Source organism: Salmo trutta, chromosome 34 (assembly GCF_901001165.1).
Source record: "Salmo trutta chromosome 34, fSalTru1.1, whole genome shotgun sequence".
NCBI lineage: Eukaryota > Metazoa > Chordata > Actinopteri > Salmoniformes > Salmonidae > Salmo > Salmo trutta.
The window spans coordinates 5,440,220-5,453,952 of NC_042990.1; the positions used below are offsets into that span (position 1 = coordinate 5,440,220).

Genomic DNA, 13,733 nt, shown 5'->3' on the forward strand with positions numbered 1-13,733 from the left:
TTTGATGACCAATTAATGCAGAAATCTAGGCAATTCCAAAGGGTTCACATACTTTCTTGCCAATGTATTTTGTCATCCTCAAAGTAGCCACCATTTTCCTGGATGACAGCTTTGAACATTCTTGGCATTCTCTCAACCAGCTTCATAAAGAATGCTTTTCCAACAGTCTTGAAGGAGTTGCCACATATGTAGAGTGATAGTTGGCTGCTTTTCCTTCAGTCTGCGGTCCAACTCATCCCAAACCATCTCAATTGGGTTGAGGTCGGGTGATTGTGGAGGCCAGGTCATCTGATGCAGCAATCCATCACTATCCTTGGTCAAATAGCCCTTACACAGTCTGGAGGTGTGTTTTGGGTCATTGTCCTGTTGAAAAACAAATGATAGTGGGACTATCAAGCGCAAATCAGATGGCATGGCGTATCTTAGAAGAATGCTGCAGTAGCCATGCTGGTTAAGTGTGCCTTGAATTCCAAATAAATCACAGCAAAGCACCCCCACACCATCACACTCCTCCATGCTTCACACATAAGGAGATCATCTGTTCACCTACTCTGCATCTCACAAAGACACGGCGGTTAGAACCAAAAGTGTCACATTTTGACTCCAGACCAAATGACAGATTTCCACCAGTCTAATGTCAAATGGTTGTGTTTCTGGCCCAAACTATTCTCTTCTTCTTAATGGTGTCCTTTAGTAGTTGTTTCTTTGCAGTCTCCTCTGAAAAATTGATGTTGAGATGTGTCTGTTACTTGAACTCTGAAGCATTTATTTGGGCTGCAATTTCTGAAGCTGGTAACTCTGCAGCAGCGGTAACTCTGGGTCTTCCTTTCCTGTGGCTGTCCTCATGAGAGGCAGTTTCATCATAGCACTTGATGGTTTTTGTGAATACACTTGAAGAAACTTTCAAAGTTCTTGAAACTTTCCTGATTGACTGACCTTCATGTCTTAAAGTAATGATGGACTGTCCTTTCTCTTTGCTTATTTGAGCTGTTCTTGCCATAATATGGATTTGGTCTTTTACCAAATAGGGCTATCTTCTGTATACCACCCCTACCTTGTCACAACACAACTGATTGTCTCAAATGCATTAAGAAGGAAAGAAATTTAAACAAATTAACAAGGCACACCTGTTAATTGAAATGCATTCCAGGTAACTACCTCATGAAGCTGGTTGAGAGAATGCCAAGAGTGTGTAAAGCTGTCAACAAGGCAAAGGGTGGCTACTTTGAAGAAACTCAAATTTAAAATATATTTTAATTTGTTGAACACTTTTTTTTGGTTACCACATGATTCCACATGTGTTATTTCCTAGTTTTGATGTCATCACTATTATTCTACAATGTAGAAAATAGTACAAATAAAGAAAAACCCTTGAATGAGTAGGTGTGTCCAAACATTTGACTGGTACTTTATATATACAGGGTTGGGTCGGTTACTTTCTAAATATCCTGTTAGTTACTAGTTACCTGTCAAAAATTGTAATCAGTGATGTAACTTTTGGATTACCCAAACTCAATAATGTAATCAGATTACATTCTGTTACTTTCCCCTGAAGAGGCATTAGAAGAAGCCAAAAATGCATGTTACCAATTGAAAGGCATCTATTGCAGGATAAATCAATGTTAAAGTTTAGATAGCTGGCCATATATGGATGTTACATTTTACTTTATGGGTTGGTTATGTAGGCTTCTTCTAACCCATCCTACTACACATAATACGACGATTAAATTATATATTTACATGAAAAACCAAAGTCTATCAGAATTCCAGCCATTCCAATAAATCTTAAACCCCTTGAAATACAGAAGTATAGATTACCGGTAGCCAAATTGTTTTACCTGAACATAACCTCAAAACTAAGGACTTAGACAGCCCTACTCTGTTGTTTATGGTGTGTCCAAACTTTTGACTGGTACTCTATATATTTGAGAATCTTCAAAGTAGCCACCCTTAGCCTTGATGACAGCTTTACACACTCTTGGCGTTCTGTCAACCAGCTTCATGAGGTAGTCACCTGGAATGCATTTCAATTAACAGGTGTGCCTTGTTAATTTGTTTAAATTTCTTTCCTTCTTAATGCATTTGAGACAATCAGTTGTGTTGTGACAAGGTAGGGGTAGTATACAGAAGATGGGGCTATTTGGTAAAAGACCTTGCCATAATATGGAATAAGCAAAGAAAAACAACAGTCCATCATTACTTTAAGACATGAAGGTCAGTCATTCAGGAAAGTTTCAAGAACTTTGAAAGTTTCTTCAAGTGCAGTCACATAAACCAGCCCAAATAATGCTTCAGAGTTCAAGTAACAGACACATCTCAACATCAACTGTTCAGAGGAGGCTGCGTGAATCAGGCCTTCATGGTTGAATTGCTGCAAAGAAACCCCTACTAAAAGACACCAATAAGAAGAATAGACTTGCTTGGGCCAAGAAAGCAATGGACATTAGACTAGTGGAAATCTGTCCTTTGGACTGATGAGTCCAAATGTGAGATTTTTGGTTCTAACCACCGTGTCTTTGTGAGACGCAGAGTAGGTGTGTGGTTCCCGCATGTGTGGTTCACACTGTGAAGCATAGAGGAGGAGGTGTGGGGGTGCTTTGCTGGTGACACTGTGATTTATTTAGAATTCAAGGCACACTGAACCAGCATGTCTACCACAGCATTCTGCAGCGATACGCTATCCCATCTGGTTTGCGCTTAGTGGGACTATCATTTGTTTTTCAATTGGACAATGACCCAACACACCTCCAGGCTGTGTAAGGGCTATTTGACGAAGGAGCGTGATGGAGTGCTGCATCAGATGACCTGGCCTGCACAATCACCCGACCTCACCCCAATTGAGATGGTTTGGGATGAGTTGGACCACATTGATGGAAAAGCAGCCAACAAGTGCTCAGCATGTGGGAACTCCTTCAAGACTGTTGGAAAAGCATTCCAGGTGAAGCTGGTTGAGAGAATGCCAAGAGCGTGCAAAGCTGTCATCAAAGCAAAGGGTGTCTACTTGAAACAGTGTCTAGTCTGGGACCGTACCATAGACAGGGGTCTTCCCAGGTAAGATGACGATGATGAGCTGCAGGCCAGTGTAGGTGTTCTTCAGGTGCCTGAACATGGGCTCCACGCTGTCTGATCCCTGGGCGTATTTACAGAAACATGGCTGGCCCTGGATGGGCATCCCAGCATCCTTAGAGATCTTACGCAGCTGGTCAGTGAAACCCCTGGAGAGACAGAGGGAAGAAGAGAGAGGACGAGAAGGAGAAAGAGGATGAGAAGGAGAGCGAGGACGAAGGGACCCAAAGAGACGATATGGACGGACACACAGAGAGACAAAGTGTGGCAGAAACCAACCCAAATAAATCATACTGGAAAAATACATAAAATGCAACATGTAAAGTGTTGGTCCCATGTTTCCCATGCACATGATATAGAAGATCCCTGACATTTTCCATATGCACAAAAAAGCTTATTTCTATTAAATTTTGTGCACAAATGTATTTCTCCTTCGCCAAGATAATCCATTCACTTGAAAGGTGTGGCACATCAAGAAGCTGATTAAAACAGGCCACTGTAAAATGTGCAGTTTTGTCAAACACAATGTCACAGATGTCTCAAGTCCTGAGGGAGTGTGCAATTGGCATGCTGACTGCAGGAATGTACACCAGAGCTGTTGCCAGAGAATTGAATGTTCATTTATGTACCATAAACTGCCTCCAACGTTGTTTTAGAGAATTTGGCAGTAATTCCAACCGGCCTCACAACCGCAGACCACCTGTAAACATACAAGTCCAGGACCTGCACATCCAGCTTCTTCACCTGCTGGATCGTCTGAGACCAGCCACCCAGACAGCTGATAAAACTCTGGGTTTGCACAACCAAAATTCTCAGCGAAGCTTATCTGAGTGCTGGTATGGGCAGCCATAGGCTACGGACAACGAACACAATTGCATTATATTGTTGGCAATTTGAATACAGAGATACCGTGACGTAATCCTGAGGCCCATTGTCGTGCCATTCATTCCCCACCATCACCTCATGTTTCAGCATGAGGTGACGTGTACGACAGCGTGTTCCAGTTCCCGCCAATATCCAGCAACTCCTCACAGCCATTGAAGAGTGGGACAACCTTCCACAGGCCACAATCAACAGCCTGATCAACTCCATGCAAAAGAGAGGTGTCACGCTACACAAGGCAAATGGTGCTCACACCAGATATAGACTGGTGTTCTGATCCAAGCCCCTACCTTTTTTATTTTTTTATTAAGGTATTTGTTACCAACAAATGCATATCTGTATTCCCAGTCATGTGAAATCCATAGATTAGGGCCTAATTTATTTATTTCAATTGACTGATTTCCTTATATGAACTATATGTAACTCAGTAAAATCTTTGAAATTGTTACAGGTTGCGTTTATACTTTTGTTCAGTGTAATAAATGTGAAATAACAGATATGATAATAATATTTGTATGTATATTATTGCATTGTACTGAGTATTTAACTGTTGAAACAGAGACCTCTCTGTCTGTCTGTGTGTGTTTATGATGTACAGTATATGCCTGCATGTATGAGACAGACAGCACTCACTTGAGGATCTCCTCGCGACACTGCCTCTGCGTGGCGAAGCAGGCGATTGCCCACATCTTGATCTCCACCCCGGTGTGGAACTGTTTGCCCCTCATGTCCCACACGCCGTGGCTGGGCGTGGCCACCGTGCGGTTCTGCAAAGACACCACAGGGTTCACCTGCTGGGGCTGACACACACACACACACACACACACACACACACACACAGAAGGGGGGAGAGTATCATTTAATGTATCTAAAAACACTGTCATGCCATTTGTCATAGCCTTCACACAAGAAAAGTAGAAGAGAATAAAAACAGAGGTGGGTGAAATGGTGGTAGAAGTAGACAGTTTGTCAAAAGCGACAAAAGTGAAAGAACCAGGGGCAAGAAAGAGAGCTGGTGAAGCTAAATCACAGACGTGCACAGAGACATGCAGATGAAGGATGATTTAAAGGGTAGATACCATGAAGTGTTCCGAGCTCACCCTGCCGCCGTACTGCAGCCCGGGGGCTGGCAGCACACGGCCCGTCACCTGCGCCATCTCGTCACGCACGCGGAACTGGAACTCCTGGACGAACGGGTCCACCTCATAGTTCGCACTCCGCACCTGGACACAGAGAGGGGAATGATAGAGGAGGATAGAGAGAGGGGTAGTAGCAAAACAGGAAATCATTAGTTTGATGGTGGATGAGGCGAGTTTCCAGACTTACTACAGTATGTAAGCGCTTTGAGCATCTGGAAAAGCAGTATATCAATACAATCAATTAGTATGATTAACTATATAGACATGTCACTCAATAGTCGTAATACCTCCCAGTCATTGGAGGGCGCTATAGACAGTACTCACCAGCCTGCTGATCTCCTCCTGTCTGTCTGGGGCAGAGCGGGCCGTGGCTTTGATCATGGTGGACGTCTGGTTATCAGTGAGTTTTTTAATACAGCGCTGGCCAGCTACTATGTTGCACACCTGCAAGGAGACATAGGAATGTGAGTTCAAGTAATTTAATACAGTAGAGAGCTGTATTGGTACAGTTTTATGCTTAGGGCCCTGAGTTTATCCTGAGCAGATGATCTGACCAGGAAAGACAATAACTCAAGGCTCTACAAAGAGCCAATGGCAATAGTATTATTGGTACTCACCTCCAGGGGCAGGTAGGTGTGTTTCTGCTCCTGGCCCACCTGGAGGCAGGGGAGGTGGGGGTACTTCAGCTGCAAGCTGTACTTCTCTCTGAAGTACTGGGCCACCGTGCGCTCCACTGTCTGACCATTCTCCAGCTGCAGGGGGAACCTGGGGGTTCAGAAAAGAGAAACATGGAGTTTTGGGTCTTTGTGCTCATCTAGTTTTCATGTTCAACTCTTAGGGGTGGTTTCTCGGGACACAGATTAAGAGAAGTCCTTGATCAAAAAGCATATTCAATGGGGATTCTCCATTGAGCTTGCTTTTTAGACTTAATCCATCACGACTGGTCTGCCGAATTAATCGTCCGATGTGGTTTCAACAGGCTTTTCCGTTGCGATGTCGCCGAAGACCCATCCGCTAGCCCTGGTCCGCTAGCTTTCTGAACGCCGTCGTTTCCCGCTCGCCTGGCGTAGTAGCAACTACCAAACGGCTCCCTGACTCACCTATTGCTGCTCATTGGACCCTATGATCACTCGGCTACACAGCTGATGTACTGCGTTAGTGAATAGTCCAGCAGGCCTCTGTTTATCTGTCGGCCCCAGCCTCGAACTCAGGTCCTGTGCGTACCTAACTGACCCTCTCTGCCCATTCATCGCCATTTACCAGTTGTTGTCTTACCTCTCCCGATCAACACCCGTGACTGCTCTATGCCTCTCTCTAATGTCAATATGCCTTGTCTACTGCTGTCTCGGTTAGTACTTATTGTTTTATTTCACTGCCCCCAGTCCCGATCAAAACGCCTTAGATAGCCCACCCCCCACACGTGGAGACCTCACCTGGCGCCTCCAGAATTGCAATCTCTCTCATTGTCACTCAACGCCTAGGTTTACCTCCACTGTACACACATCCTACTATACCATTGTCTATACATTATGCCCTGAATCCATTCTACCATGCCCAGAAATCTGCTCCAGCGCACTAGACGACCAGTTCTTATAGCCCTTAGCCGTACCCTTATCCTACTCTGGTGATGTAGAGGTTAATCCAGGCCCTGTAGCCCCCAGTACCACACCTATTTCCCAGGCGCTCTCATTTGTTGACTTCTGTAACCGTAAAAGCCTTGGTTTCATGCATGTTAATATCAGAAGCCTCCTCCCTAACTTTGTTTTATTCACTGCTTTAACACACTCCGCCAACCCTGATATCCTAGCCGTGTCTGAATCCTGGCTTAGGAAGGCCACCAACAATTCTGAAATTTCCATCCCCAACGACAACATTTTCCGTCAAGATAGAACTGCCAAAGGGGGTGGAGTTGCAATCTACTGCAGAGATAGCCTGAAGAGTTGTGTCATACTATCCAGGTCTGTGCCCAAACAGTTCGAGCTTCTACTTTAAAAAATCCACCTTTCCAGAAACAAGTCTCTCACCGTTGCCGCTTGCTATAGACCACACTCTGCCCATATGTGAATTGATTGCCCCCCATCTATCTTCAGAGTTCGCACTGATAGGTGACCTAAACTGAGATACGCTTAACACCCCGGCCGTCCTACAATCTAAGCTAGATGCCCTCAATCTCACAAATTATCAAGGAATCTACTAGGTACAACCCTAAATCCGTAAACACGGGCACCCTCAGAGATATTATCCTGACCAACTTGCCCTCTAAATGCATCTCTGCCGTCTTCAACCAGGACCTCAGCAAACACTGCCTCATTGCCTGCGTCCGTAATGGGTCCACGGTCAAACGACCACTCCTCATCACTGTCAAATGCTCCCTAAAACACTTCAGCGAGCAGGCCTTTCTAATCAACCTGGCCTGGGTATTCTGGAAGGATACTGACCTCATTCCGTCAGTGGTTATTCTTTAAAAGTGCTTTCCTCCCAATCTTAAATAAGCATGCCCCATTCAAAAAATGTAGAACTAAGAACAGATATAGCCCTTGGTTCACTCGACTGTCCTTGACCAGCACAAAAACATCTTGTGGCATACTGCATTAGCATCGAATAGGCCCCGCGATATGCAACTTTTCAGGGAAGTTAGGAACCAATATACACAGTCAGTTAGGAAAGCAAAGGCTAGCTTTTTCAAACAGAAATTTGCATCCTGTAGCACAAACTCCAAAAAGTTTTGGGACACTAAAGTCCATGGAGAATAAGAGCACCTCCTCCCAGCTGCCCACTGAACTGAGGCTAGGAAACACTGTCACCGCCGATAAAATCTACGATAATCGAGAATTTCAATAAGCATTTTTCTACGGCTGGCCATGCTTTCCACCTGGCTACCCCTACCCCGGCCAACAGCTTTCCCCTGCAGCAACTTGCCCAAGCCCCCCCGCGTCTCCTTCACCCAAATCCAGATAGCTGATGTTCTGAAAGAGCTGCAAAATCTGGACCCCTACAAATCAGCTGGGCTAGACAATCTGGACACACTTTCTAAAATTATCCGCCGCAATTGTTGCAATCCCCATTACTAGCCTGTTCAACCCCTCTTTCGTATCTTCTGAGATCCCTAAAGATTGGAAAGCTGCCTCGGTCATCCCCCTCTTCAAAGGGGGAGACACTCTAGACCCAAACTGTTATAGACCTATATCCATCCTGCCCTGCCTTTCTAAAATCTTCAAAATCCAAGTTAACAAACAGATCACCGACCATTTCGAATCCCACCGTACCTTCTCTGCTATGCAATCTGGTTTCTGAGCTGGTCATGGGTGCACCTCAGCAACGCTCAAGGTCCTAAACGATATCATAACCGCCATCGATAAAAGACAGTACTGTGCAGCTGTATTCATCAACCTGGCCAAGGCATTCGACTCTGTCAATCACCGCATTCTTATCGGCAGACTCAATAGCCTTGGTTTCTCAAATTACTTCCTCGCCTGGTTCACCACCTACTTCTCAGATAGAGTTCAGTGTGCCAAATCAGAGGGCCTGTTGTCCGGACCTCTGGCAGTCTATGGGGGTGGCACAGGGTTCAATTCTTGGGCTGACTCTTTTCTCTGTATATATCAATGATGTCGCTCTTGCTGCTGATGATTCTCTGATCCACTTCTATGCAGACAACACCATTCTGTATACATTTGGCCCTTCTTTGGACACCGTGTTAACAAACCTCCAAACAAGCTTCAATGCCATACAACACTCCTTCCGTGGCCTCCAACTGCTCTTAAATGCTAGTCAAACTAAATGGATGCTCTTCAACCAATCGCTGCCCGCACCCGCCTGCCCGACTAGCATCACTACTTTGGACGGTTCGGACTTAGAATGTACCTAGGTGTCTGGTTAGACTGTGAACTCTCCTTCCAGACTCACATTAAGCATCTCCATTCCAAAATTACATCTAGAATCAGCTTCCTATTTTGCAACAAAGCATCCTTCACTCATGCTGCCAAACATACCCTCGTAAAACTGACCATTCTACCGATCCTCGACTTCGGCGATGTCATTTACAAAATAGCCTCCAATACTCTACTCAGCAAATTGGATGTAGTCTATCACAGTGCCATCCGTTCTGTCACCAAAGCTCCATATACTACCCACCACTGCGACCTGTATGCTCTCGTTTGGCTGGCCCTCGCTTCATATTCGTCGCCGAACCCACTAGCTCCAGGTCATCTATAAGTCTTTGCTAGGTAAAGCCCCGCCTTATCTCTGCTCACTGGTCACCATAGCAACACCCACCCGTAGCAGGCGCTCCAGCAGGTATATCTCACTGGTCATCCCCGAAGCCAACACCTACTTTGGCCGACTTTCCTTCCAGTTCTCTGCTGCCAATGACTGGAATGAATTGCAAAATTCACTGAAGCTGAAGACACATCTCCCTCACTAACTTTAAGCATCAGCTGTCAGAGCAGCTTACCGATCACTGTACCTGTACACAGCCAATCTGTAAATAGCACACCTAACTACCTCATCCCCATATTGTTATTTATTTTTGCTCTTTTGCACCCCAGTATCCACACTTGCACATCTATCACTCCAGTGTTAATGCTAAATTGTAATTATTTCGCCACTATGGCCTATTTATTGCCTTACCTCCCTAATCTTACTACATTTGCGCACACTGTACATAGATTTTTCTATTGTGTTATATATATACAGGAAGCTGCCCATTAGTCCAATTTAGAGGCAATTCAAGGCTTCGGTCCAGGCTATGTCAGAGTTACCCTACATTGTGATATTTGAAATTTTATCCAGAGCAACGTACAGGAGCAATCAGGGTTAAGTGCCTTGCTTAAGGGCATAATCAACAGATTTTTCACCTAGTCGGCTTGGGGATTTGGTTACTGGGCCAACGTTCTTAACTTCTGGTCTGCTTGCCGCCGAACTACACATATCCCTGTCTCTCTGTGTATAGGTACTCACGTCTGGTGGCTGGCAGGGCGGCGGGTCACGTTACACACTCTGTACTTCCTCCGCATCGTCCCGCAGTGGGTCACTTCCACCTTCAGACCTGGACACAGCAAAGCAAGGAGGAGGTGCATATGTTTGAGAATAACTATTCATTCAAAATTAATTATGGCCCTAATCTATGTATTTCACATGACTGGGCAGGGGTGCAGTCCCACTCCCAAGTGGGTGGGCCTATGCCCTCCCAAGCCCACCCATGAATGCGCCCCTGCCCATTCATGTGAAATCCATAGATTAGGGTCTAATGAATTTATTTCAATTGTTGAGCTTATATTTTTGTTCAGTAAAAAAGGATTCAGCAATACAGAAAGGAATGAGTGAACTCACACAATACCAATATCCCTACAACCAAAACAAAGTTATGACAAAAACATTGGATTTCAATAGTGATGCAAGGAATCTAGCAATGTGTTCCATTAAAGTGTTAGTTAGCATTGTTGTGCCTGGGGTGGTGGTGGTGACGTCACTCTGCATACCTTTGATCTCTTTGGTGAACTTTACCCTGTGGGAGTCGGTGAGGGGCCGGGGCTGCTCGTCTATGTTATGGATGTCCAGGACCTCACACATGAACTGGATCACCGGCTGGGCCTTGTAGAAAGCCGTGGCCGATACTACAGAGGAGAAGTGGTCAAATTAAAATAAGGTACTTGAATGCGGCTTAAGATCCATGTTATGATAGTCAACAACCAAATTCAAATAGCAAGAGTTAGAATATGTAAATTTAAAAATCAGGGACTTCGAATTCAGCTAAGGATCAAATTCTGAGAAAGTGTGAGGGATAGGCTGAATTCTATATCATTTGGACCAATCAAAGACATGACTGACTAAACAAAATGCAACTAAACACAGACATCAGCGACTGACTGAGATGCTACATCATTGTCATCCAGACAACATGGAAAGAAACAAGTCCCTGCCACCAGTGAAGAATACATTATTATTGTCCATGTTCCTTACAGTCAAGGGAAAAGGCCCTCACCGTCAATGTTGAGCATCATCTTCCACATGGCGGGCCGCACCGACTGGTGGAAGCCGAACCACACCTCCCTGCCCCCGCCCAGGGGATGGTCGTAACCCTCAGGGGAGGAGAAGAAGGAGCGCCCCACTGGGGTATACCTAGGGAGAAGAAAGAGAGGGTCACCTTTCACAGCCAGAAAATGTATTGAATTAGTCTACTCATGTTTTATTCAAGACATAGCTTCATTAGGTTGTATATCTTTTTTGAAAGAATCTATACTATAAACTACTACTATATTCTGGACTATGAGTGTTGATAAATACACACTCTTAAATTACACAACCAACAGAATAGCTTGTTCCACATCTGGAAAAACCCAGCAAAGAGCTTCTGACAGCAGTTCTATAGTACATGAACACTCCTAGGCCCATACATAAAGAGAAATCTGTAATGCCACTGCTGTCCAGTAGGGCGGCAGTGACTCACTTCATGGAGGGCAGGTGTCGCAGCACCACGTCCACAGCGTGGACAGGGTTGGTGCTGATGGGCTTGTCCAGCTCCAAGGGCTCAGGCATGGTGCGCCCTGTCAGGACCTCGTGCAGCAGGTGCCAGCTGACTAGCGACACAAACCTGATGGACACTTTGAAGGGGCGATCCTTACCCCCCTCCCCTGGCAGGGTGACATCCAGATCCACCTGAGGAGAATATAGATAGCTTGAACTTCTATGGCAACTCAATGAATCACCAGAACACCCATCTGACATTCAATATGGTAAATTACACTACAAATGTTATTGTGCGTGTGTGTGTGTGTGTGTGTGTGCGCGCGCATCTCACCCCTGCTGTGGCGACTGGTAGGGGGTTGGCTGTGTAGAGGCTCCTCTTCCCATCATAGACTGGCCTTCGGTCCCCAAAGATGGTCACCTTGAAGTGCTTCACCATGGAGTCCACCACCTCCCTATAGGGGCACCAGAGAGACAAATATAATCGACACGCCAGCACTGATCCATAACCCTGGTCTTTAATGTGGGTAAAGTGATGCTGAGTATAGTTCATGTGATCACATGAAAGAGCTGCAGCCAGTTTGTGTTGTTTTGAGAATGTTCACACATATGATAGGTCTGTGGGTTTGATCAAGCGCAGCTTGTATACCTGTTGACGCGACGCGGGCACTTCTCGGGATTGATGTCTACTTCATAGAGGTAGATGTCCATCTTGGGGATATCCACCTGGAAGCAATTGGCCAGAAGCTTGATAGGCTTCCCCATGGTGCCAAAGCCAGGCCGCCGCGGAACTGAGAACAGGGCCTGGGCCCCAACATCTCCTAAAAAGAGGAGGTTGAGAGTAAGAGTGAGTGAGAATTCTCCTGACTAACACAAACTTTGTTGGAGAGTATAGTAAGGGTGTGCCAGCCACACTACACCCATACTCTACCAAAGCGCTTTCATGACAGCCTCGTCGAAAACCACTCCGGTAACCATGACATCACAAAACCACACACTACCCACACTTACAACTCAGATGAGCCGCACACTAACTACTCTGACACACAGACACAAAAGACATGACACTAGTGACGTGTAGTTGGTGAAGGATTCGTTCTTTTTTAACTACTCTTTCTACTGACTCGAGAGTCATGGTTTGTATTTGAGTGACTTGTTAATTTTAGTCGTTCGTTTGACCTGCTGGCCTCAATGAATTCTACAGCACGCGCTCCTCCGGTGACTCAGGAGAGGTGATCCAACCAACAAATGACTGTAATATACAGTGAGGGAAAAAAGTATTTGATCCCCTGCTGATTTTGTATGTTTTCCCACTGACAAAGAAATGATCAGTCTATAATTTTAATGGTAGGTTTATTTGAACAGTGAGAGACAGAATAACAACAAAAAAATCTAGAAAAACGCATATCAAAAATGTTATAAAATGATTTGCATTTTAAATGAGGGAAATAAGTATTTGACCCCTCTGCAAAACATGACTTACCGTAATTTCCGGACTATAAGCCGCTACTTTTTTCCCACGCTTTGAACCTCGCGGCTTAAACAATGACGCGGCTAATATATGGATTTTTCCCGCTTTAAAAAAAAAAAAAAAAAACATTCTGTGACGTGCTCAGTTTTTTGGCGGCATGAAGCTTTCATTAGACCAATGAAATTGCCGAACGGGTTTAAGGTCAAACAACTTTTTTGTTTACTGTTTAGATTAAATCGAGCGCTCTCAAACTTCCCATCATTCTGATTACGGTAGTCATTTTGTCACCCTCATCATGGCAAAGACACGGAGAAATGCATATGATGCAGCTTTCAAGGTGAAGGCGAATGATCTGGCTGTTGGAAAAGGAAATAGACCTGCTGCACGGGAGCTTGGTCTGGAGCAATGACTTTGTTGGTAGGCTACTGTTTACTGCTAATTTTTTATTTTTTGTTACAAGCCGTGTTTCGTTAAAGCCTGTGTAAAGTTCATTTGTTTCAATGTACCGGTTGGCACCTGCGGCTTATTTATGTTCAAAATAAGATTTTTTTTTTAAATTCAGTGGGTGCGGCTTATATTCAGGTGCGCTCAATAGTCCGGAAATTACAGTAGTACTTGGTGGCAAAACCCTTGTTGGCAATCACAGTTCAGACGTTTCTTGTAGTTGGCCACCAGGTTTGCACACATCTCAGGAAGGATTTTGTCCCACT

The 13,733-nt window shown here is 44.9% G+C and overlaps 1 protein-coding gene across 3 annotated transcripts in view; it reads right to left on the reverse strand.

The window, feature by feature from the left end:
- The window catches only part of LOC115173386 (protein argonaute-3), a 52,999-nt gene that overhangs the window by 21,756 nt on the left and 17,510 nt on the right, over window positions 1–13,733 (reverse strand). The window contains exons 2-12 of one of the 3 annotated variants that reach the window (XM_029731421.1): window positions 12,202–12,373; window positions 11,887–12,007; window positions 11,536–11,744; window positions 11,071–11,207; window positions 10,568–10,702; window positions 10,047–10,134; window positions 5,705–5,852; window positions 5,412–5,531; window positions 5,028–5,171; window positions 4,582–4,715; window positions 3,031–3,215 (exon numbers count right to left, since the gene is read on the reverse strand). In XM_029731421.1, the coding sequence (XP_029587281.1) occupies window positions 3,031–3,215; window positions 4,582–4,715; window positions 5,028–5,171; window positions 5,412–5,531; window positions 5,705–5,852; window positions 10,047–10,134; window positions 10,568–10,702; window positions 11,071–11,207; window positions 11,536–11,744; window positions 11,887–12,007; window positions 12,202–12,373 (1,593 nt within the window). Of the gene's footprint in view, window positions 1–3,030; window positions 3,216–4,581; window positions 4,749–5,027; window positions 5,172–5,411; window positions 5,532–5,704; window positions 5,853–10,046; window positions 10,135–10,567; window positions 10,703–11,070; window positions 11,208–11,535; window positions 11,745–11,886; window positions 12,008–12,201; window positions 12,374–13,733 lie in introns of all 3 variants that reach the window. The other 2 variants (XM_029731420.1, XM_029731419.1) reach the window with 2 other exon arrangements.